The sequence below is a fragment of the Cyprinus carpio genome, chromosome B8, assembly GCF_018340385.1.
Source record: "Cyprinus carpio isolate SPL01 chromosome B8, ASM1834038v1, whole genome shotgun sequence".
In the NCBI taxonomy this organism is placed as follows: domain Eukaryota; kingdom Metazoa; phylum Chordata; class Actinopteri; order Cypriniformes; family Cyprinidae; genus Cyprinus; species Cyprinus carpio.
Window position 1 is genome coordinate 10586432 of NC_056604.1, and position 26591 is coordinate 10613022.

At 37.3% G+C, this 26591-nt stretch overlaps 2 protein-coding genes across 4 annotated transcripts; one reads left to right on the forward strand and one right to left on the reverse strand.

The window, feature by feature from the left end:
• The first annotated feature begins 3536 nt into the window (after positions 1 to 3536).
• On the forward strand, positions 3537 to 6675 carry mpeg1.2 (macrophage expressed 1, tandem duplicate 2). The gene is made up of 2 exons (XM_019109074.2): positions 3537 to 4014; positions 4599 to 6675. The coding sequence occupies exons 1-2, from the start codon at positions 3574 to 3576 to the stop codon at positions 6297 to 6299; spliced, it is 2142 nt and encodes a 713-aa protein (XP_018964619.1). The 5' UTR covers positions 3537 to 3573; the 3' UTR covers positions 6300 to 6675.
• Positions 6676 to 8035: 1360 nt separating this feature from the next.
• On the reverse strand, positions 8036 to 25579 carry LOC109095558 (procollagen galactosyltransferase 2-like). 3 transcript variants are annotated; one of them, XM_042728920.1, is made up of 14 exons: positions 25199 to 25579; positions 24860 to 24959; positions 24519 to 24777; positions 15668 to 15779; positions 15347 to 15463; positions 15032 to 15166; positions 14102 to 14306; positions 13117 to 13236; positions 12210 to 12283; positions 11946 to 12052; positions 11729 to 11861; positions 10838 to 10965; positions 10517 to 10723; positions 8036 to 9362 (listed from the first exon to the last, which is right to left on the reverse strand). In XM_042728920.1, exons 3-14 carry the CDS (start codon positions 24746 to 24748, stop codon positions 9089 to 9091), a joined length of 1842 nt encoding a protein of 613 aa, XP_042584854.1. In that variant the 5' UTR covers positions 24749 to 24777; positions 24860 to 24959; positions 25199 to 25579; the 3' UTR covers positions 8036 to 9088. The 3 variants fall into 3 exon arrangements, with proteins under 3 accessions (XP_042584854.1, XP_042584852.1, XP_042584853.1); XM_042728918.1 differs by lacking the exon at positions 24860 to 24959 and having other exon boundaries at positions 24519 to 24806; XM_042728919.1 differs by lacking the exon at positions 25199 to 25579 and having other exon boundaries at positions 24860 to 25089.
• Positions 25580 to 26591: the final 1012 nt, after the last annotated feature.

Sequence of the window (26591 nt, forward strand, 5' to 3'; positions counted from 1 at the left end):
TTTATTACACTTGTCTCATGTTGACACATGTAGGCTAAGTCTTAACTCTACACTTTTCAAAATGTTTTTTAACATTTATTCCGGTGCAATGACTTCTAGAGATGAATTATAAGCAACCCATAACATTTTGTACCCCAAAAGGAGGTGCTTTGACTGCAGGTATTTGCCCCCCAAGCTTACAGTCTCTCTCACACATGCTGCACATTCAGAAGCAAAGATTAGAGAATAAATCAGCCAATTAAACCAGAATGCCATTGATTTTCTCTTTCATATCCTCAGGCCCCTCATCTATTGTTAAATATTTAAGAGGATTTTATTGTGAACCACAGAATGAGGGACCTGAATCCCCCTCTTTCAGCCTCGTGGATTCCTCTCTCTCTCCCCCTCTGTTCCTTCTCCGCCTTGTTTCCTTTCTCTGTTGTTCATTCCAGCTTCTTCTGTCCCCATGGCAGAACTCAACACCCATCTGAACTTGTTTTGAAATTTCTCTGCTTCCCTTTGCAGATTCTCTCCACTGGTACATTGTGATCTCTACAGTTTGCTGACATATAGTCTGAGTGCGGTCTGCTGAAGTTTACACAGCTGGCACAATCTTTCAGCTTTTGCATGTACACTCAGACACACACTTAAACAAGTGATATTACCCAAGTTATATTCCTTATTTCATATCCCAGTAAGCAACACAAGAAACACACGTTAAGAAACAGTATTCACACTTCAACAGAGGAACATCATGTTTACTGCATATAAAACATTGGTGAACAAATTTTGAGCCGTGTTTTCAGTATAGCGTTTTTTTTGTTGTAGTTGTTTTACAAAAAGTGCTGATGAGGGCATCCAGGCGGAACATAGGCTAGTGGGCATGTCGTAAATCATAGGATTTAACTCTCTGAGGGTAAAGTTCACCAGGACTAGTAAAAAGGACCAGATAAATGTTTGTGAAATACCGTTTAAAAGACTTAAAATCTTTTTTTTTTTTTTTGGTTTACATTAAGATATTTGTTTTTAGCAAAATTCTAATGCAAAAACAAATAATAAACCAATATGCTACAAAAGCGCACGGTCAGTGTTCAAACTCCTGCTGTCATCTACTACCACCTGGTGGACATTAGAGGAATTGCATAAAAAAAGACAAAACTATAATAAGTAGGCCTAGGCTATGCAATGCGTGCCGTTACTATATAGTGTAAATGACAGGGGTAAGAGGAGAAACTATGAGTATAAACGAAGTGTATATATTTGTTTGTGTACTTGTGCGTATGCAAGAGGCACTGCCATCCCACCCAAATAATGAAGCAGATTTGAGTATATAAACGAATTGAGTAGGCTTATATTTGACATGCTTTTCATAAGGTTTTTGACAATATCTCCTTCTCATTCCACTAAGAGTGCGTCTGTCTGATCAATCACGGATGACTGTGAATAGCACATTGATACAACTGCATCGGTAACTAAAAACTTGTCATCCACTAGGTGTCAGTATATGAAGTCCAAGATGACAAAATGTGTAATCATGGAATTAGATAACAAAATATCAAATCAAGCTGTATACATAATTTATTGTATTGTTTTTTAACGTATCACAAGCACACTTTCTTGCTAGAGGTACTCTGCAACCTGTAATTAACCTAATTACGTAACATGGACAGCTTTTTTATGTTGATACTGTATGACAGTCACCTTGGATTTATATAGACATATATTTTCTTGTTTATTTGTAACTAAGCATGTCAAACAAGGTTCTGAATCTCCTTCAAAGATTTTATGTTATGTTCCTCATGAATATTTGAAAATCAAACTAGTTGTTCTTCTTAAGGACCTTGAAAACATTTCCTGATACCTGTGCACTCTATGGAAAATTACACAGCAACTTCTAAATGATTTGAGCTCTCACACACACAGTTTCAGATAGGCTAATTACTTATTTTAAAGAACATTTTGGTGAATAAATAGAAAGGCAGAATTATGAAGGGTTTATAAACGTTTTGATCATTTCTTGTGGCGGGTTTCCTGTTGTGTGTGAGGCTGTTTGTATGCAAGTGTTTTTGTAGATACATAAAAAGAGTTGAAACCAGTTGGGACAGTTTTCAAAACCACAAAGCATCTTATCTCTTCATTCCATGGATGAATGAGCTGCAGGCATCCAGAATTTCCCATGATGTTATTGTAAACTGAACATGTGATCCTAACCCCATAGAAAGTTTGAATACTTAATGCCATTACATTTGACTTTTTAAAAATTATTATTTAATTTGTGTTCTCAGTTTTTAATTTAAGACAAGTTTAGTCAAGTAGTTCATTGCCTCACTGGTGAAATAATAGTCCATTTTAATAGTTATTATCATCAGTTGTAGCATACATGTTCATTTGCTATTATATTTACAACTAATTATTAAGATTATCATAGTCTTTCATCTTGTTTCTGTACCTTTTAATGAGATTTTGGACAGTGCACTATGGTTTGTACATGTAGAGCATTTATGAAGCACAGAACAGATGCATTGCACTATGACACTTTTCTTCTTTTTCTTCTTTTCTACAGATTTCCTTAAAAATTTCCACCTGACACCACAAGATCATTCCAGAGCTAAAAAAAAGTATCAGATTTTTGACAGTTGCACAATGTGAAGGACTTTGGAGAGTCCCAACAAAATGAAACAAAAAAGTTACTTGTATACTCAGTATAACAGTAAAAAATGTGTTGAACATTATTATCCTCACTTAAATCTATTGGAGTAGTTTTGGGGTTTAGTTTTTTAGGTCGCACAGTGAAAATTAATTTCATGATTTTCAGATTTCTATAGTTTTCCTCAAAAGATGAGTGTAAGTGATCACAATTGTTTTGGAACAAACTACATTTGAACAGATAAGGACAGATGTTTTTGAGCTTGTTGCAAAGGAAAACGAAAACTGAAGTTGCTTGTTCATGTAGGCTATATTTGTATATAGCATATATACAAATATAGCCTATATATATATATATATATATATATATATATATATATATATATATATATATATAAATACTTACACTTACACTCATCTTTTGAGGAAAACTATAGAAATCTGAAAATCATGAAATTAATTTTCACTGTGCAACCTAAAAAATGCATATACTGTTTTAAATCTTTTTTAGCCTAATTAAATTAGGTTAACTGTGATCGTTTGTGTTCAAAGTAATTAATCAGCATTACTATGACATACACCCACATGTAGTTAAAAAGAAAACATTTATGATCTCACTGCTGAATATATAAATTAAACCAGCCTGGACTGCAGCAAAAAAGTGCAAAACCACTATAAACCTGGAACAGCATTTAAGACCAGCAAACCATCGTTGGTTTAAAATGTTCTTTTCTCAGAAAGGCTTGTAAATTTTTCAAACCTGTGCAGTTTATATAAAAACAACATTTTTCTTAAAATCTTCTATCAGATGCTTTAAGCTTGACGCTTAGCAATAGAAGTAGCCTAACTTGAATGGGAATTTTTTTAAAGACCACGCCTCCTGTGAGTAAGATATTTAAGGCACAAAAACAAAAACGAAAAATCGTTTGGAGAGAAAAAATCTACACTATGGAGTCATTATACACTGTCCTGGTGCTCCTTGTCGTTATCTGCAATTCTAATGCGCTCATTCGCCCCAGTAATGGCCTTCGTGAATGTCGCATGAACTCAACTTTAACAGCACTAGAGGTGCTCCCAGGTGGAGGCTGGGATAACCTGCGAAACATAGACGTGGGACGGGTGATGAACTTTAGCTATTCCCAATGTCAGACCACAGAGGATGGAATTTATCTCATCCCAGATGAAGTCTTTGTCATTCCACGGAAAACAAGCGGAGTGGAAACTCACTCTGAGACCATCATGTCATGGCTGGAACAGAAAAGCTCCACATCAGGATCCATCAATGCAGACATTTCTTTCCCTCCAGTGCTAAACGGAAAATTCTCTGAAGAAAATACACGCATGAAAACACACCAAGTGAGGACGAATTCCGTAACAACACGAGTTCAGGTAAGTCAGGAAAGTGGAAAAGTAAAAGCAGAATGGTTTTTCAATGGCAAAAAAGAAGTTAGAGTGTATATTTAAATTGTTCATTCTATTATTAACTTCTCAAGGAAGGAAAATATATGATACGTTTTAGGAAAAGTTAAGAATTTGTCAAGTAGTGCGCAATCTCATAGTGTACGCAATATGCGTACGCTAGCACCACTTTCGGTTTCATTTACGTAGTCTGGTTATTTTTTATGCTCTCATCATCCTCTGAGAATGTGTCTGTTTAAAGATATGTTTTTATTTTTGAATCGACTTCTATAAATACGAACACATAAAATATGCCATAGCCTCTGTATTCACATTAATATTTATATATTTGGCAATTTCACTGAATTTATAAACTTCATTTAATTAAATATGATAACTGCTATCGTTGCATAGTTGATATTTTATCTGAATTAACGAGAAAACCATCATACCTGGCTGCTCCTACAAGTTATTTTTTTCAGTAGAAATTAAAAAGCAGATAACGAAAGGATTTAATTTTAGATGTATTTGTTTATTTAGATGTAATGGTTTTATCTTTTCTTCTATCTTCTCAGGTGCGCAATCATCTGTACACCGTGAATGCATATCCTGACTTTACTCTGGACTCTCGCTTTTCTCAGCAGATTGAGGAAATTGCAGACGCTGTTGAGAACAATCAAACACGCCTAGCTACTTATCTATCAGAGAAACTCATACTTGATTATGGTACCCATGTCATCACAAGCGTCGATGCCGGGGCCATTTTGGTCCAAGAGGACTATATAAAAAGGTCTTATGTCTCTAACAGTGAGTCAGACAAGTCTTCTGTCTCTGCATCGGCAGGCATTAACTTTTTTAACAAGGTTAACTTTAACTTTGGTAGCAAGGAATCCCAGGAAACTTCAGAAACCACCACTTACCAGCAAAACATAACATATTCTTTAGTTCAGAGCCACGGTGGGGCTTTATTCTACCAAGGAATCACTCTGCAGAAGTGGCAAGAGAGCACGCAAAATAATCTAGTGGCTATTGACCGGTCTGGTGTGCCACTGCACTATTTCCTCAATCCATCTATGTTTCCTGATCTTCCAGTTCCAACTTTACATAAACTTGCCCTTTCAGTCCAACAGGCTGCAGCGCATTACTACAACATAAATACCATTCCAGGATGTGTAGATCCAAATTCCCCAAATTTTAACTTTCAGGCTAATGTTAATGACTCGTCCTGCAAGGGTCCAGTCACCAATTTGACCTTTGGTGGTGTTTACCAATTATGCACTCCTTCGGCGCAAGATGGAAAAGTCATCTGTGATGAGCTTGCGCAAAAAAATCCAGATACTGGTGGCTATACGTGCCGTCAACCATACAGTGCCACTTTGTTACACTCAGAGATAGTAGAGCAGGGTTACAATCAATATGAGTGCCACAGGGAATGTCATTCGTGCTGGTTATTTTTTGATTGTTGTGACAATGTATGTGGAAATGCTTATTATGTACGTCGTGCAAAAATTGACACTTACTGGTGCTCCACATCACAGACAGTCCCTCAGTACTCTGGATACCTTTTTGGAGGTCTATTCGGACCATCTTTACAAAACCCACAGACCAAATCTCATGACTGTCCTCCAAATTACTTTGCACAAACATTTTTGACTAATGGTATGAGGATTTGTCTGAGCAATGATTACGAGGCAGGAACAGTATCTTCTGTTCCATTCGGGGGTTTCTTTAGCTGCCAGTCTGGCAACCCTCTTGCAGAGGACCAATACCGTTGTCCACCTCAGTACAGCCAACACCTTGCTGCCATTAGCGATGGCTGTCAGGTATTGTATTGTGTCCAATCAGGTGAGTTTACTGGTGGCCAGTTAAAACCTATCCGCCTCCCACCATTCACAAGACCACCTCTGGTCAACATGATGGCGACAAACACTGTAGCTGTGATGACAGAAGGTGATCGGGCCTGGCTGAGGGTTGGAGAAACCAAAAAATGGAGACTAGCAAAGGCTGGCGAAGTTACTCAAATAGTCGGAACGTTTCAGGCATCATCTACCCGGATGTCAGGAGGTGAAAAGGCTGGCGTGGCCTGCGGTGTAATGACTTTTATCGCAGTTGTTGTGGCAGGAATTGTCATTTTGGTGAAACGCAGAAGGAGATTTTCTCACTTCAGCTCAAGCAGGGGGTATGAAGAGATTCACTATGATGGCCAAAGTGGTGTAGAAAGTCAGAGAGAGCAACAGAATACAAACGAAAATCCCACTCAACCTCTGTTGGCTTAGTTATGTTGAGCACTTTAAGATTTGTTAAGTATTATTAAAGTTTAATCCTGATCAGCTTTGTAATCAATTTTTTAGTATTTGGTAATAGGGAATATTTATATGTGGTGCTTGGTTTAAGGGCTGCTATTTACAACTGCTTCACAGATTGTGTGAATGATGAACAGTATTTTGTATTTTTATGTCTACATTATTCCAAAAGCATTACTGATCCTGTGTTTTAATGAGACTATAATATATAGATTTGTAATTATATGTGTACAGTGTTTGTATTCAGCATTCTGTACATGACTGTTTTTGTTGTTTTCATTTATTAAACTGTTTTGGAAGTGCTCTTTTATGTTTTATTCTTTAATAAAAATACCTATTTCTGTCTTAAGTGGCCAATACTGGTGTTTTTTTTTATGCCATTCTGTTAATGCACAAAAATGACATTGTTTTCAAGTTTGAATTATGAAAAAAATTATATAATTTTACAATTCAAAACAAACTGGTGAAAATCTGTAGCGTCTAAAGTCTCTTCTGAATCATGTGGCTTCGATGGCAAATAGTGATGACAAATACACGCACGCACGCACGCACACATCTCCTTCGCTCATAGTAAAAACATTCATCTCAGAGAATTAAGGCACCTAATGTTGGAAACACATGCATGTATGAGTTATGTTGGAAACACATGCATGTATGAGTTATGTTGGAAACACATAACCTAAGATATAAAACCTAAAAAAATCTGTTTTTCAGTAAATAATTTATACATATTAAACAGCTATTTCCATAATGTTAGAACAATAAAGAAAGACAAACTATAATGTATATATAAGTATTTCACAGTATAAGAGAGCAAGAACCAGCATGTTTAGATTGTGTATGTTTAAGACGCTGAAAAATGCGTTGTCATCCCACCTGAATGATGTCTTAAATGTCTCTAAGAGCAGAGGGTTTTCAACCCCAGTCCTCGCCCCCATCCTCATTACCAATCATACCTTTGAAATTTATTTCACAGACGACATGCAACACCACCATGCTCCAGCAGATGGTAGTGTCTCCTAATATTACTGCACGGAAGAACAACTGCATTTTTACCTGCGTTTAACATTTACATTTGAATTTCCACCATAATGTGCACCACCGAAATAATATGTTAATACACCTACTGTACTTTAATATTTGTGTCATGGTATGACTGAATGTAGCTTACACGTATAGTCAATCTCTCCAACTCTTGCTAGTAAAATTAATTTTAAATTTTTTTACCAAGAAGTTAAAGGGAAACCATTACTGATTGGAGGAAATGCTGCTGTTTTTGTTCTGCCACATCAATGTCACTAAATTCCTCAGTAAATTAAACTAATGGTTTAATCTACCAACACTAACATGCCAAAGACCTAAAACATTTTAGCACAGGCCACTCTGTGTAAACATATCTTGTTTACTGACTGGTCATAAGCATTTAACTGGCAGCACATTCTGAAACAGCAAGCTTATTTATGGTCAGTGTTTTTAGATTGTTAAGTGTGCCATGTTTTTGGTTGCCAAATGCAGTAGCTTACCATTTTAGCCATTAACCAACACATACACATCTCTTCTGCACTGAATGGAGTTTTCAAACACATCTAGTGAGTATTTAGCGCAGAAACAGCCAGACACTACCCGAGTACACAAAGGTTGCCAATTATACCAAAATGAATCTGAAGCTATGAATTTTGTTAGCTTGCACAGACATCATTAGACTCATATTATTGATCAGTCACTTTTATTGAATCAGCCCACCACCAGCACCATGACATCTTCAGTTATCAAAGATGGTAATGAAATCAGCAGTCAGAAAACAGGAGCCAGCCTGCTGAGTGGAAAAATCCAAGTGTGTTTGGAAAATTGAGGGCGTTTGCATCCAGCCATTTCAAATTATGATAGTTGACATAATGCCCAGTAGAATCATACACTTTTTAAGACACATGAGCCTGCTGGAATATTCTGGAAGGAATTAGTAACAATATGATGTTCACAATAACACAAAAACACCTTTTGTCTTACACACACTTTGAACCGTTGTACTTGTACAGTTGTTTGTACAGTATTCATTATTGACCAGTGAATGATGTGTCAAAAGTCACATGTTCTCCTTTTAAGAAAATTTAACTTGTTTTAGATAGAGTTTTAGATCCAATACAACTGAATTATGTGAAAACGACAGATTTGAACAACCACCCCACAAAAGTATGTAAACAATGCTCTTAATTTATGGTTCTAATATATATAAGACACATGAATTACATTTAAAAGTGAATTTTTTTGATGCTATATTAACTTAAAGTATAATTTCCTTCCTGACAATATACAGTAGAAATGTAGACAGGCTATAGGATTCTTTTATTCAGTATTCTGCGCATAAACCATATCAGTTTTTATATTACAAAAGAAAAAAATTATAAAAGAAAACATTAAAATAAAGATTTATCTGTCTTGTTCATCCACTAGCAAACCCAAATCTAACTCCCATTTGTCTATGTTCCTCCGTCTGGTCCGTCTGGCACTTTGAAGTGTCCACCGAGGACAGTTTGGTCCCTGGAAGGCATGATGAAATAAATAAGTGAAAATAAAAGGAGCTTGTGTGTCTTTGTGCAAAATCAACCAGCCAGCCAATGGTGTTTGAGCATCCCAGCCAGCTGTCATGCTATTGGCCGAAGTGTCGCCAAGGAGGAGGTGACTGCTGGACATTGAGGAGTGAGTTGTCTATGAGTCAGTGTGTTTTGTCATTCAGTTGTGTAGTTTGAGAACACGTTGAGGACTCAGAGTTCATCTCGCGAGGCTCGGGACGCAGGCGGTGGTGTGTCCCCGGTGACGCTGTTCTGAGCAACAGAGCGAATTTGTTCCTGCTGAGCAGTTTTTTTAGCATACTGTCTGTCCCAGTCTGTGCTGGTGGCCTCGTCATCCCAAATAGTGGAGGTCTCTGTGTCGCTGAAGTAACCTGGCTCACCTGTGTAGTGTGTTGGGTACAACAGCAGCGGCTCAACAGAGAAAGCACGCAGATCTCTGGGGTCAAAGTGAGACATGTATGCCGTACTGAGAGAGACACATGAGGGGAGGGGAGAAAAAAAGCAAGGGCATGAGAAAAATTACACTATTGATGTAACATATATTCATTTTTAAATATAATTTATTTCTGTGATGGTAAAGCAAATTTTCAACAGCCATTACTTTAATACATTGTTACTGAATAAAAGTATGTATTAAAGTATTAAAAATGTATATATATATATCTTATTGACCCTAAACGTTCTTCATCTTAATATTTGCATACTAATATTTTACAATAATGTACATTTAGTACAATTAAATTATTCTATAATGGGTAAAGCTATCTGAACAACATGAAAACACTGCATTATTTACTACACTTTACAATAATACAACACTAAATTCACACACTTGGGTCACACAATGACTCTTTCTCTCTCTCACACACAAACACACACACACACACACACACACACCACAAACACACAGAAAGTGGAGTATATTTATACAGTAATCCATCTGTCTTATACCAATGGCCCTTCCCCCAAAACTCAGAGAACTATCAATGGGAATTTTGTCCCTTGAATGCCGAGAACAGGAAGAGCTGGCCCTTCCCAAAATTCCACAAAGTAGGGAGAGAGACCCAGAGAAAGCAAGACAACAAAGGAGAAGGACCGCAGGGTACTGAGGGTGTTAGGCGAGAGAGAGAAGGGCCAGTAAAGGCAACACATGCTGGGGGCACAGCTAGTGCTGAGCAGGCTTCCCAATAGAGGAAACTGGGTAGAAAGGCAGTCATTGTGTGACCCAGTAGGGACACCATACTTTTCCCTGCACTCTGAACAATCTAGCACTGTGTCTCTCCACTCAGCAGTACAGCCTCAGAGTGTACCAGTGTGTAAAAGCTTCTGAAAAATCCATCCATCAATTTATCTATATATCTATTGATCTATCCATGCATTCACCCATTGATCTATCCATTAATCTATCCATGCATCCTTCCATCAATCTATCCATGCACCCATCCATTGATCTATCCATCCATCCATCCATACGTACATCCATCCATTGACCTATCTATCCATCAAACTATGGATGCATTCAACCATCGACCTATACATCAGTCTATCCTTGCATCCATCCATTGATCTATCTGTCCATCAACCTATCTATCCACACACCCATCCTTGCCTCACACTTACTTTGGGTGTTTGTTGAACATGACTGGCAGGAACTCATCCACAGGGAGCATCTTGCCGAATGGCAGAGCAGCGAGGAGTTTCTTGGCCCCCTGCTGTGAAAGGGCATAACCTAGAGTCCAATATGAGTAATCAGCCTCCACCAGATTATTAACACCCTCTACGGACACCTCCGGCTGAGCTACTTGCATCCGTTTACGGCCCACATATCTATGGAGAGCGAAGAAGAAAGAGAGAGATGTAGAAAGAGAAAGATCAATATGCTTTTGGGTAATGATGAAAACGTCTCATCATGTGTTTGTTTTCAGCTGGTGTTGTTCTTACATGAGGTCCCAGTTTAGCTGAGCTTTTTCAACATCCTCCATGATGGTCTGTAACCTCTTTTTAAATTGAGGCTCAAACCTTACGTCATCCTCCAACACCAGCACATGCTGCAGACGCCTCTCCACCACCTTTCACACACAAACACACAAAGTAAACGAAAAACGATTCGTCTGTTGAAAAATCTTGTTTCAGAAAATGGAAAAAATTTACTTGAATGTTGCTCATCTGATTAACTGGAAAATTATACTATGTTTAGCTCATATAAAACATTAATTAACAGTGAAAATCTATAAATAAAGACAGGGTGTATCCCCTGTGTGTGTACATATATACAGAACTTTCTGCCAATATGGTCCACTTACTTTGTTTTAAAGCATTAGAGGCACAAATTCAATGATTGTGCTGTGATAATTATTAGATGTGTTGAAGAAATATAATTTAATATAAAGAAAAAACATAAAATAAACCCAAAAAATCTAAAAGTGTTTAGACAAATTCTAGTATAGACCACATTTGACAATCTCAATCATTCAACTCTTACACGTTATTAGAAAAAAAAAAGAATTCATGGGAAGTATAAGTTTCCTATTGAATGTTTTATTCATCCCATTTACTTGTTTATTTTATATATTTAAAATACACTAAAAAAAGGAGAGTTTTAAATTGTATTAAGACACATCCCAAATTTTTTCAAAAACTGAAAACTTCATACAAAATTCAAAGAAAATAAAGTCATTCACATAATATTTAACTTGACCTCTGTTGGTTGACAATCAGCATTTTCTGAAGGACATTTCCTTTCATTAATTTTATATTGAAAAAGAAAAAACCTTGGGCCCTATTCCATATTCTATATTTATAATGTTTGTTTACATGTGAGTATGTCTGTACCTGCTTCCAGGTGAAGTGGTGGCTGAGGAAACAGCCGATCTCTCCACGCGTCAGCACCCTATCAGAGTATGGATCTTTATATCCTGGCATCATTTCTATACCTAGAGCTTGAAGGTGAGATGTATTCAGAGCCCTGACAGGGAATCAAAAAGGTTAAATCAACAGTTGCCCAAACATCTCAAATATGATTCCACATAATGTCCCCTTGATGACCTACTTGCCATCTACAGCATCAACCAGCGTGGCCTCAAGACCCAGCACTGCCATTGTGTTCAACATCCGTTCTCTCCGGTCCAACCTCCGCTTCAGATTAATCAGAAAGATCTGAGCAGAAAAGAGAACGAGAGAGTCTGAGGACTGAAGCAGGGCAAAATAAGAAAATGTCACTTCAAAGAAGCTTAAATCAGCTGAGGTTTCTTTGCAGAATATCTATCATGAGTGTCCAGTCAAGCAAGACATTCCAGAGATTCTGCTCTCTCACCTCGTCAAAGCCCATCTTGTCCTGAGATTTGCGTGGAGTGAAGAGAAACTCAGAGGGTTTTATGTTATGATCAACTGCAAGAAAAGGCATTTTAGTTGCATAAAAAATGGACATCTGACCATTACACACTGGAACATAACAAAATGTAAATAAATCCTGTAAATAATAAGGTTTCAAATTATGAAGTGGAAAAGAGTTAAAGTGCTGGAAAAAGGGTGGTTTATTAGGGGCAGGAGCCATGGGTGTGCTTCTTATGAGTTTGTGTGTGTGTGTTTGCCTGCATTGTGGGGACCAGGCAACAGTCCCCAATAAGAAAATGGCTTGATGAACATACTCTACTGTTCCAAGTTTGGGGTCAGTAAGACTTTATTTTATTTTTTAAAGAAATCAAGACTTTTATTTAGCAAAGATGCATTGAACTTAACAAAAGTGACATTAAAAACATTTATAATGTTAAAAAGATCTCTATTTCAAATAAATGTGGTTCTTTTGAACTTTCTATTCAAAGAATCCTGAAAAAAACATGGTTTCCACAACAACAACAAAAAAATAATAATGTTTTTTAAGCACCAAATCAGTCAATATTAGAATGCTTTCTAAAGGATTATGTGACACTGAAGACTAGAGTAATGGCTTCTGAAAATTCAGCTTCGCCATAACAGGAATAAATTACATTTTAAAATATATAAAAATAGAAATGTTATTTTAAATTGTAATAATATTTCCCATTATTACTGTTTTAACTGTATTCCTGATCAAATAAATGCAGTTTTACAGAGCATAAAAGACTTCTTTCAAAAGCATTTAAAAATGGAATTAGCCCCAAACTTTTGAACTGTAGTGAATGCATTACACATCTATGCTTTAATGTGTATATAATAATGTGTTTGTGAGTGATAATACTCACTCATGGCCTCAGTGATGGTGTGTGTGAAACTCTCCTCCTCGTCTTCTACACTCTGCTGGGCCTTCAGAGGTACAGGCAGAAAACCATAATGTTCTCTGTTACACACATACATCTGTACACCTACAGAAAAAACAACAACGTAATACAGACACATCATGAATATCTCACATAATTCTATTATGTACCTTATGTATTCAGCCCACCCTACACAACGAGAAACATGAGTTTTGCATCATTAATGTGTTTGTGTGGTTCGGTGTTATTCATGGTTGTGTCTGGAGTCAAGGTTTGATGGCTTTTTGTTAGCGGTGCACGCTCTCTTTCTCTCTCACACATTATTTCCTTAATGGAACATCCACAAACAACCAAAGAGGCCATAAAACTGCCCAGCTGGAGCTGGTTATATTAGCCACAATATTATCCAACATTAAAGGTGTTATATCAACACAAACCCTCCACAGCAACATATATTGGAGCTGGACAGTTGGAGGTGCAGTGATTTATGTGTTAGTTTCTGATCCGTGTCTGGTCTGGGTCCCAAAAACAGAAGAATGGTGCTCTTAACTGCCTTCATCTGTTTGCTCTGAAAACATTCTGTGCTTAAAAGCATTCATTTCCAAAACAACTCATGCACTTAAATAATAAAATGGCAACACTTACAATATGTTCAATGGTTTAACATTAGTTAATGCGTATCATAACCTAACTGTATTAAAATACTATAATACCAGCATTTATTAATCTAGCTTAATGTTAATTTCTACATATGCAACACATTCACATTGATATTATAACATTTGACTTTATTATTTGATATTTAAATTAAATATATATATATAATTTAATAACTAGTTGTAACGCTGGGTTTGGGTGTTTGTTTAGGTTTTCTGGTCTTTTATTTTGATATTTTGCCTTGTTTCATGTTCCTGTCATGTGCTACTCCATAATGGACCATTGTTAAAGCAATCCAGTGGAGATCTCTCACCAGCTTGTCGTGCGGAGAATGCAAAGACCATGATGTCATCAAACGCCCAGCTGTAGTCGGGGTGAGGTGGGTGGAAAGCCATGTCGAGTGTGGCGCTACGTCTCAGATCCATCAGGAAGGTGGAGTGCACCATGGGAACCATGAAACAGCCCAAACGCTTCCACTCACGGATAGGCTGGTAGTCTGGCGTGCGCTTGTAATAACCCTGAGAAAATGAGATATCAGACCTATTGAAGCATTGTTCATAATTACGTTTTAATTGTGAATGTTGAAAGTACAATTTCAATTTGAATGTATTTTGAACAAAAGCAATAAATCTTGCCTTAAAGGGTTAGTTCACCAAGACAGGGGAGAATATTTTTTGAATAAAGTCATTATTTCAGTTTTCTTTGAGCACAAACAATATTCTCATAGCTTCGTAAAATTACAGTTGAACCACTGATGTCACATGGACTGTTTTATCGATTTCCTTACTGAGTTTCTGGGCCTGAGAACATTCTAGCTACATTGCTGTCTATGAAGGGTCAGAAAGCTCTTGGTTTTGCATGAAAAATAATTTTATTGTGTTCTGAAGATCAAAGGTCTTACGGTCTGAACAACATGAGGGCGAGTAATTAATACCAATTTTCATTTTTGAGTGAAATGAAAATGCATTGATCATTTACTCAGCCTCATGTCATTCCAAACCCTTTATGACTTGCTTTCATCTGGAAAATCACAAAAGAGGATATTTTGATCAATGTTGGTAACCAAAACCTTTTCCACTGTGTGGATGAAAAACAAAAAACACTGAGACATTTTTAAAAATACCTTCTTTTATGGTCCGCAGGTGAAAGAAAGTCATACCGGATTGGAAAACCATGAGGGTGAGTAAATGATGAGAGAATTTTATTTGTATTGCTCTTTGAGCCTGAGGTGAACAAGGTTTACCTGAGGCGTGATGCCACACCAGAAGTTTGAGTAGAGGGATCTGGAATCCAACATGGGTGCCACCAGTGTGAAATTCTCTGCCATCATGAGATCCAGCACCCGTGGGTTGGTCAAGAGGTTATCACTGTCGACAAATAGAGAAAAGAAAGAGATGTAGTTGGAGAACTCTAGTTTTACATAAAAATACCAATTTAGCATCAACGTAAGTGTCATATGATGAATATAGCTGGAGTAATAGTACTTGCGGTTTTTATTTAACATGAGTGTAACATGCAACATAAGTCGATTATGACAAGAAAAGCAGCGTGACCTCACCAGTATATAATCAGCCCAGCGCTCTCGTGCAGCCTTCAGTGCCGCCTGTCTGAGCTTCATTACATGATTAAAACGAGATGGAGCCCAGTGTTTCGGCCCCCACTCATCTGTGTATGACTTACATAGAAAAAAACATGCATAGGTTTGGAACAGGATGGTAACAAAATAATGACAGAATTGATATGATTTTTTAAATCCCTGTTCTGGAAATCATTAGATGGGAAAGACATTAGCAGACTGCTGCAAATTCCTGACATAAACACCCATTAGTGCTAATTGACTCTGAAACCTCATGTTCTGTAACAAGATGTTTTCAACCAACCGTGGCTCTTCCATGGGTCTCCACTCCACGTAATGGTATCTGCTTTGACTGTTCTTCAGCCATTCTCTCAGCATGGATGTGGTGTTGTCCACATTATGGTCCGTTGCAGCCCTTCAAGAAATGATAAAGGAGAATTTGTGATAAAGGAGTGTTCCTGTGGCTCACTGGTAGAGCATTGCATTAGAAGCGCAAAAGGTTGTGGGTTTGATTCCCAGGGAACACATGTTAGGTAAAAAATGTTAGCCTGAATGCACTGTAAGTCGCTTTGGATAAAAGCGTCTGATAAATGTAAATTTACATAATTTTAACATAAACAAGACAATCTTCAAAAACACCTGCTCATCAGGAGCAGTGAAAGAACGATGCGTCCCTCAGGCAAGGATGGAACAGTCAACAATGTGTTTTGAGTTAATATTTCCTTCTCCTAGACTTGTGGAAAAGCTCGATAAGATTATTTAAATTCATGTGAAGATGTCAAAATTGCTATTTGACGATGTTAGCAAGCTAGCTAGCTAGCACTGTATTTCCAGGGCTCATAAATTCCTCAGGCACATTTATGGTCTAAGAAGGAAGTGAGGCACTTAACAGTAGTTTGTGAGAGGTAAAAGACTTATTGTCTAAGTTTTATATTAGTATTTCAAGGGCCTATCTTAGCATAGTTCAATATGTTACTAGTAAGTGAAAATTCATAAACTTCCAACTTCATCAAACAATATACCGTGACTTGCAACAACATTTATGCAAAACCGCTTCTAATTTATATTTTGACTACATTAACAGCGACGAACATATAGGATGTGACATAACAGTGAGTTTTCCCAGCATTACTACTTTGTGGCTTGTGGATTTTGGATGTAAAATGTGAAAAATGAAAAAAAAACAAACAAAGTGTGTTTAGTTAGTAAGTGAGGTTTGTTTTTGCGTGTGGGTGGATACACTGCACAGGGACTCTGCAGTAAAACCATGTGGGAAAGAGCCAACAAATATTGACATCACCTCAGTCGTCATATTCACACACACATTCACATTTCCTCACCCCACCTTTACCAGAAATAAAATTTCACTTGTGTGTATATCCATATTAATAGAGCACTGCGGGATGTTCTGCAGCAGTATCAGGATGAAACTTGAGGCAATGGAGAAAATTAAACTGGATTCATTTCACCTAATGTGTAGACAAGTACAAAAACAGTTAAATGAGTCATCATAATAATAATAAATTACAAAAAGCCTATTCATAAGCAGCCTTTTTTTTCTTATTTTCAAGTACTAATTATACATCCTTTAAGCAATACAGGCCTAAATTTAGCTAAGAAGAGAAATTGTATTGTTTACTTGTTTTAAAGCATAAACTTTACTAATTTTACTGAGGTTTATGCTTTAAAACAAGACCAAATATGAGTGTGGTAACAATTTATTCTCTGGGGGAAAGTCTCTTTTGTGCCATTTTACTGTACTTCAAGTAAACTGACATTTAAGAATGCTTAGATATTAAAAAATTAATAAATATTTCAAATAAATAAATATTATATTTGTATATATTTCTCATTTATTTATTTAAAGCATTAACATTACTAAATTTACTGAGATTTATGCATAAAACATTTTATTTTTTGAGTCTATTTGTGTTATTTTACTTGTCATGTAAAATTATGTAATTTATTATTTTCTATATCTGTTTGACTGTTTGTTTGTTTTTTTTGGTTTATTTATTTCCATGGATTTTTTTATTTTTTTTATTTTGAGGGACACATCCATCCTGTTTCCAAATCTACGGCTTTGTCTGCCTTGAACATCTGCAGTGAATAATACTAGAGTAAACCCACAAATACACATATAAATCCCACAAACAAACATTGTCAGACAACAGATAACAGTGTATGTAGTGTGTGCATCCAAGTAAACTCATATTACCATACACTCTTCATCTTTAAATAACAAGTAATAGACCAGCTATTCGACACCATGACTGCTATTTTGTCACTCAAACACAGACAATTACTCAGCCAAGACAGTCTCGCTCATAACAACATATTCCACCAAAGAATGCCGAAAATACAGGCCAAGGTGATGTATATGTGTTTTAAGTATGCTCTATGGGTGTCCAAGATTTTATGAGCGTATAACAGCAAAGGGAACAGACAGCATCAAGCTCGATAAGCAGTCTGGTTTTTTATCACTGGTTTGAAACACCTGACACACAGGTAATGACAGGCAATTCAGTGTCAAAAAGATCACTGCTTTCATACACACTGCTTTTCTGATGACTTCATCTAATGCAAGTGTGCCACGGTTGCTTTATAGGAAAACAGGCCTTCGAGCTGCAATAATTTTTCCAGAACATCTGTGAAAAATCCATTAAAATCAGAATGAACAATGAAGCAGAAAAGCAAAAGAGCATATGCATGTGCATTTTATTACATGAGGATAAATACAAGTGTGTTAGATTTTTCTTTGCATGCAATTCTCATTCTTATGTACAGTTCTCTCTTCAATCTAGTTCAGCATTTATATGAATTAATTAAACATGTTGTGGTTCTGTCACACTGATATAAACATCTGGAATACACAGACTCGCTGCATCTCTTTAAATGACTCTCTAATGGCAAAAGATTGCATGTGTTCTTCTCCGACCCTCCTGGGGAGAGACCCATACAATGCATTTTGGGTTATGCTTCTCCATGACAAAGAAAACTGCACATATACACATAGTGAAGTGTGCAAGTATCCCTGGTGAGAATTTAGATTCATGATTTGTGCATGACTTTATGTTACATTACTATATGCTTAAATTATGTATGACTGTAAATGGGGAATGAGTAAATGGGGAAATCTCATGAAGAACATGTCTGGGTCATATTTCTCCTAAAATCAAAAGAAAAAGATTAATGTATTGTTATATATAATATAACGTATAAATCCCTTACTATTTAAATAATTCATTTTTGTACTAATATTAAAAGTGAATGGTTATTTTATTGTTATTTTTTTTTTTTTTACATAATGTTTCTTTAATAATAATAATAAAATACCCCAGCATGCTTTTTGATTCACCCAAATATAAGCACATATGTGATGATGTGAGTGTATTTCTGCCTGTATGGAGTTTTTAAGGCTGTGTCTCAGCTCTGGACACAGGGGGCAACACTTATTTTCATGACCGGACAAGTAAACAGCCAGAGGAATTCAAACCTGCCAGCATATGAATGACTGAAACTTCTGCTTTCTGAAGGTTCAGTCAGTCATATATCCGGACAGACACATTCTCCTCACCTTTCACTCTCACCTCTCGAACCCTAACAAATTTCCACACCCAAGGGCAAAAACACACTGCTGACACTGACCACGTTACATACACTTTCTGAATGAGGTCTATATTCTACAATATTATTAAGTTGCTTCTCCCAACCTGTATTTTGATTTATGTTCATTTTTTTATGTTTTGGGAACAAATCCTCAGTCCAATCTGCAATTAATCTGATATTTCACTGTTAAACATCCCAAAGTTATTTCACTTGCAATATTCTGTAAGTGGAAAGGTGATTAAAAGTGTTAGGGATCTGTGTGTGTGTGTTCGTGGCAGGACATTTAGCTCTAGGTTTTGTGTGTGTGCGCTCCTGCTGTGCTTGGAGGAAGCAGGACTTTACTTATAAAAACTCAATTTTCTTTCACCACCCGTTTGAAGTTTATTGTAAGTCTCCAGCTCATTATCTGACCGCCCGAGGCTCACTCTCTCTTTTTGTCTCTCTGTTTCTCCTCCATATGTCCTTACTGACAGCATCTGGACACCACATGCTACTCACCTCCAAGCACGCACATCTTATACTTTCTCCACCTGCACAGTACAGCCACGATAGATAAAGAGGACTATCCCCAAATAAAAGAAGCAATCATGTTTGAGTAAAACACAGAGATTACATGACATAACCCTAAATTAGATAAACCCATAAAAAAGATTTAATAAAGTCTTCTACTGTTCAAAGCTGTTCTGACAACGCCAAAATAAGCTGCCTTCTAGGCTGATTACCCATTTTATCTAAAACAATGGGTCTGTTTTATTAAGATGAGCATGTGTATTCATAATGACAGACCACAGTCTTTAATAACTACAAACTATGCCCTCATTACATAAAAATGAAAACAGAAGAATTAAATAATAATGAGAACTTTATTGTGTCTGGTCTCTTGGTATAACCTTAGTAAGAGTTTATGACATTTTACGTATTTGCAGCAAGCTGATGCCTTTTTTTACATGTCAGTATTGACGAACGACTTTTAGATTTTTTTTTTAAAAATGCTAGCATTTTGAAAAAACACATTTTCAAATATCTGGATTAATGTGGATGTAGATCCTCTATTGACTTTTTAAAGGGATTTAAAGGGATTGTTCAATGCAAAGATGAAATTTTGATTTATGATTTACTCACCTTCATGTCATTCCAAACCTCTATGAATTTCTTCTTCAGAACAATTAAAAATATATTTTCAAAATGTTTCAACTGTTTGTCAATAAAAGTAAATGGTGTCCAAAGCAACACTGGGCCACTGACTTTCACTGTATAGACAAAAAAAAAGTCATTTTTGATCTTTTTTGTGTCCGAAGGATTAAAAAAATTACAGTTTTAGAACAACATAAAGGTTAATAAATAATGACAGAATTATATTAGGCGAACTATCCCTATTAGATAAAAACATTGACAAAGTATACTAATGCATACACTTTGCCGAAATAGTTCTGCTTTGGAACATTATTTATTGAGAAAAGATACAAAAAAATGTAAATGTAAATTGCTCATTGAATGAAAATGCCCTTTGGTTCAAACATAGCCAGTTACAGATGTGTGTGTACATACACGTGTGTGAGTGTGTGTGTTTGCTTGCTTGCTCTGCAGTGGCTCTGCATGGGCTGACGTGGCTGCCTGGCTCTGTAGATTGAGGAGGGGGCAAAGGGGCTTGTGAAGCCCTTGCTGTTCTCAAATTCCTTCAGCCACCCTCTGTCAACACAGCTCTGCCATGTCAGAGAGTCTGATGCTAGTTCATCCCCCCTCATCACATTTGACATCTTTTTTACAAGTACATAATTACATTCACATTAAAGGTACCAATACATTTCATTTGATACAGCTGCAAACTAGGACCTAAGAGATCCATCCAAAACATTTGAGCTTAATCTGCTTTTCAATGACTCATTGTTCTTCTATATATCTGTTCTAGAGTTATCACAAATCTGATAAAAGCATCAAAAGCGGTTAAATCAGTTGTAACTTAAATCAGTTTAAATCAACACATATCTGTATAAACGAATGCTTTTCTCAAGAGTGCATACAGTATAGACTAGTCAGTCTGGAAAGCAGGAGAGATTCCCACAGTCTCTCACCTGACACTGACAGAGTTTATCAAAAATTCACATGAACTCTTAAACTCTCCCTTCATTTTCCTTGTGAATATAAACACATCTGTGAAACACTGTAAAAAAAAAAAAAAAGTATGTGATATGTGATTATGCACAGAACAAGAGCAAGAAAATGGACAGTGAAAATATGAGAAAGGGGTGTGAGAAAAAAGACTGAAACAGGTAGAGGTAGACAGATAGATTGATTGCTTGCACTGCAGACATGAAGACTGCAACAACAACATAAAGCTCTGTCACCTCGAAATCCTTTCCTATATGTCCCCGCAAATCTGCTTGCTTCATGCACGTCTATCTTTTGTCAAGTGTGCCTTTTGGGACAACCTAAAACAATGGTCTGTGATTGTTAGAAAAGTCCCAAAAACATCTATATAATACCTGGAGAAAGTTATGCAATAGCAAATATTTCATTAGCAGCTGCATTGGACCTCGGAACATTTTGAGCCAATCAACAGAACCATAAAATGTCATGTGACTAAACACTCCAAAACTGCAAACAAGTGTTGCGATGAAAATGCTGCAATATCCACTATACAACCATGTCATTTTTACATAATAGTATTGTGCAGATTATTTGGTAACCTGCCCTGACCCAAAACACTGCACACCAATAAACTACTATTCCAGCTCGACTCCAGACACCCATGACTAAAGTCTACATTCGTCCTGCCGTCTGGACTTTTGTGCACTATTGTTCCTCTACACTCGAACCCCTGCTGGGTTATGGCCATTTGGGTTTCGGGTGGATGGGAAAGACAACTGAATTGACTGTTGTTGGAAAGAGCAGAAACTGATTCTGGACCTGCTGAAAAGGACAATAGTGAAGGGGAACTGCAGAAATGCCCAAGTTAGGCTATAGTCCCCATCGAACACTGCACCAGGGTTTTATTAACAGCAAAACTGATGCAAATCTAATAAAAACACAAACACATAATCATTTACAGAGCTGACCTTCAGATCAATACCCACCATATCTCTATTGTTTTCTCAAGCCCTTTGTTATAGCTATTCAGCATGCTTTGTTTATTTAACTTGCCAAAATGCCCAGCATTCCTCAGAAACAGCATCATAACTGCTGGAACGAACACCTGAGTCCGAAGGAAAACTGCTCGCATGGTTGTCAAGAAAATCACATCATACCGATAAGGCTAGTAAACAGACACAAAAGAGCAGTCGGCTGTTATAAACGAGTCTGTATTCAGTAATTTTGACTGTAACTTGATCAGTCATTTCTACCTTAAGTCAAAAGCTGTGTTGGCACCATTAGCTTGAACACCGTTTTGCTAATTACAGGACTGTGCCTTTAGGGAACATGACACTGGGTTCACACTCTTCCTTCTTTATTACTTAAGATTCTCTGAGCCATCAAGACACTGTCAGAGGAGATCATCCTCTCTGTCTCTCTTGTTAGTGCTAACAATTCTCTTCAGTGTTACAGAAGTCAAACAATCACAGAAACTCTAATTGTAATCAAAGTTCCTTTAAGGTTGTGATGAAATGGAAGTAGACAGATCTTTGCTTTTTTATTCTGATATACATTTGAGTGAAACAGATTATGGAAAAAATCTTTGTTCTCTCCATCAGTTGTTGATTGGATGGAAGGAGATCTGAATGCGATCGTGAATTTTCATTTCATGAGGACCATCTTGCCTACCTTTTTAAGTACAGTAGGCCTAGTTACCTACACGTACAGCTATTATTTACTTGAATAAAAAAAATCTCTATAACTACAGTATTAGTTAGGATTACAGTAATGTATAAAAAATGTTGCTTATTCTGTTTTAGTTATGCTATTTAACAGTATTTTTTCAGGCTAATAGAATAAACACAAATTCTAGTTTAAACAACACTTACACTTCATACTGGCTTACCTAACAAATAAGAAAAGACAAAGTTGGGCAGAGAGATAACATTGTGGTTGACCAGTGTGCGTGGTCAATAGGGATGGAATGTGGATTGTTAGGCCACTTGTGGTGCCCCTGTGTAATTTTCAACAGTTCCCCTCCCCTGCCCTTTCCTCTCACTCCATCCTTTCTTCCCCCTAATTCCCCACATTCTTTCACAAAGCAGTGAGACTTTCAGCCTGTCATCTGACTGCTCCGTTTGTTCAGTAATCTCCTGCAGGTCTTCATAATTGTGCACATACATGCATACAAATCTCCACACACAGGCAGCTAAAGTTGACAAGAAATAAAAATTGACCCTATCTATTTTCTAAATGGATTTTATAGATCTTATTGTAAACAATTTATCCATGCAAGTTTTTTTTCTTTCCATTGTTGCTGACTTGTAATGTTTAATCAAAATGTCATAACCATACCTCTGTGTATGTGTACATAGTCTGTGTTAGCAGAGTTCAGCCTATGGCTCAAATGACATGCAAAAGGATTCAAAATGAATTTCACTTCATAAATGTGTGCCTCATTCAAAACACTCTCCAGTTAAATCCTGCCAGAAGAAATAAATGTAAAAAGTGGTAAAGCATAAGGCATAACAGTGGAGTGGGGTGTACTGTCAGCCCAAACTCATACTGAATGTTTTCCAATCAAAGTAGCTCCGCACAGACTGTGGAGCAGCATAGAGAGGAGAGGGAGATGAAATAAAAGTTGTGTGTGCCTCTAACCAATTGATTTAGAAAGAAATGTAATGTAAATCACTTGTTTATCCTAGGAAAAGCTGAAGGGAAGTGAGGATAGTTCACAGATCATTCATGCTCATCATCAGTGGTAATGAACACGGATAGAATGTGGGCATGAAAGAGAAAGACATTAACTCTGGTCCCCTTCTTCCCCTCTCCTGTATTAATTAAGAAATACAAGAAGGGGGCGGGGATATCTAGATCATTCGTTCAATCATTCAGTAAGCTGGTAGTTTGTATTCTTACACACAAGTGTATGCGTTTCACCAGCGTTTTCAGAATAACATTTCAGTAGTAACAAAACATTTACAAGTTAGAGCAAATAAATACATATAGGCATATCCTCGCGAGTCGCAGCACAAAACAGAGATTGTTATTATACATATTACAAGTAGCCTATGTCACAGTTGGTAGGGGTGGTTGCGCGAGACGAACTGATTGCCACTCGAAAATTATGCTGACAGAAATTTTCCTAAAACTCTAATTATAAAGAGAACCGACAGGACATGTTGCTTAGCCAGCAAAAGCCAGTCATCCTCATTTAACATGTAATTAAATCCGTGCACACGCGTGGACAGAGTGCAGTAAAACCGCTTTAACAGGTCTGCTGCACGCAGACAGCGGCGTCTCTGTTCCTCTATCTGCCAGAAGGTTTTCATTAACCAAACCCTACCTGCGCGCACTTCACAATAACTCCACTATGTACCAGACATTTTCAGTTTTCAACCAACACACTTGCTGCAAAGCAAACCATACACCTCTACAGACGCATTCCATAAAAGTCCAGTTTGGAGAGTCTCACCATATCGCAATCCGGTCCTTCGGGTAGTCCAGGCTGTCGATGCAGCCCAGGTAGTACGGCAGGCTGTGCGCAGAGTTCCGAGCCAGAATAGCGATCATGACTTTGGGCTTGAGCAGAGAGGATTCAGGGACGGGATTCAGCTCCTGCACATGAGCCACAAGCTCCCCACGGCAGTTTTGCGCCATCAGAGCGCAAATCACAGCCACTGCCACGAATCGTTCAGCCGGCATCTTTTCCTGATGGACACCGCGGTCACAACCTGAGAAGGGTGTGTGAGTGAATGGGAGGCTGGAAGACAGAGAGGGTGTGTAAGGAGGGGTAGAGAGAGGTGGAGAGGTTACCTCTTGACGAAAGTGGGTTGCCTCTTCCAGATTTTCACACCTTTCACCAGATCATTGAGGCACTGAAAGGTGCAGTGGCGGCTCGTCGGGGGAGGCACAGCTTCCCCAAAATTTTGAGGTGAAAATGAGGATGATTTAATGTTAATAAAATTCACAATTCATTTCAGTTCATGTCTCAGAAGGTGTATTTTTTGTTTGTAATTTCACAGTTGTGATACCATAACGTGAAAGAGCTGCTTTTCTATCGCGAATAAGAATTCATAAGAATGTAAACCTACCATGCAGATGCTCCAGTGGCTATAGCCTAGGTAGGCTAAGCAATTTAAATATCGTACTTACCGTAAAAGTCCCCCCGAAGATACCTTTAAGTTGGGTAGTTAGGCTGATGCATTCAAATATAATATAGCTACAAAAATAAAAAGGACTGTGCAGATTAATTACTAACTAAAAATTTAATGGCGAAATAATATCTAATTGCTTATTTCTTATTTTGACTTGTGAAACACTGTTGTCCAGAGCTCTTTATCCCCTTCCATTCTTTCCACATTGCTCATTTAGCCTACTTTATCCATCGGGTGCTTGATCTCATTCCATTCGCGTCTCTTGCATCCCATGATTCCCAACACTTCTGAGAGTTCAGTCATGACATCATCCAGTTCACTACAGCTGACACCTGCTTCTCTTTCCAACAGCTTTCACGATTTTTCGGACATTTTGGTGGCTATTACCAGTACGTTGTATTGTATTCAGCAACTGTAGTAAATATGGCACATGGGCGAAATGAGATTACAGTGATGCATATTCTTAGACTCAGCCTAATTGATTTCGTTTTTAAATGAAACTTCTCCCAAAGGGGCCATTTTTCTTGAGGGACACTTTGCGCTGTTTAAAACTACTTTTGATCTAATGGCGACCCCTAGTGTTTAAAATAGGAAGCGAGGAACAAAGTAGCTACCTAAAAATAATGCTCGTTTAAATGTTAAATGAAAATGTTAAGGATTTTTTTTTTTTGTAATATTTTAATGTCAGATACCATTCAGCTGATTCTTTGTGTTTAGCCTGCTGGAATTCGTTTACTTTGTTAAATCCAGTTTAAGATGGTATCTGGATTTTGAATATTGATTTTTTTTTCCCCAGCTGGACATGCCAGTCATCTCTCTGTCTTCCAACAGCGTTCAGCAGCAGTTAGCATGACATCTTACTACATCTCTGTGCACTTTAAAGTTAAAAAAAAAAAAGTTTAAATATGGTCAAGACAAGAGACAAATGTATGTAGACAGAGGACACACCTTTAAAATGGCAGGTTCTCCGTCAAAACCATATTCGACATTAGGGAGATATGAATGTATGTTTTTATCATTCGGCTGAAAGAAAAACTCTCTGAGGACAGCCAAAGCAGAAGTTTGGCTAAGTTACTCTGGCTGGTGCAAACCTGGTTTCCGTCTGCTATGTCTATGTCTGGTACAAATTCTCACATTAAATGAGTTATTCTGACAGTTTCTGCAATATTTTACTCAACCATGTGAGAAGTTTGGATCAGGCCACTGGGGTCAAGTCCCAAAAGAAATGCATACACCAGAGTGGCCTAATGTCACTTCAGAATGCATGGAAGCTTGTATTTTCTGTCTGTGGGCAAAGGTGACAGCTTTTAGTAAATCGAATGAAAGCAGGTTTTTAAAGAGGCTAGCTGAAGTTCTAGTGGGAATGTTTTTAAAAAGACGAGTGAATGGCA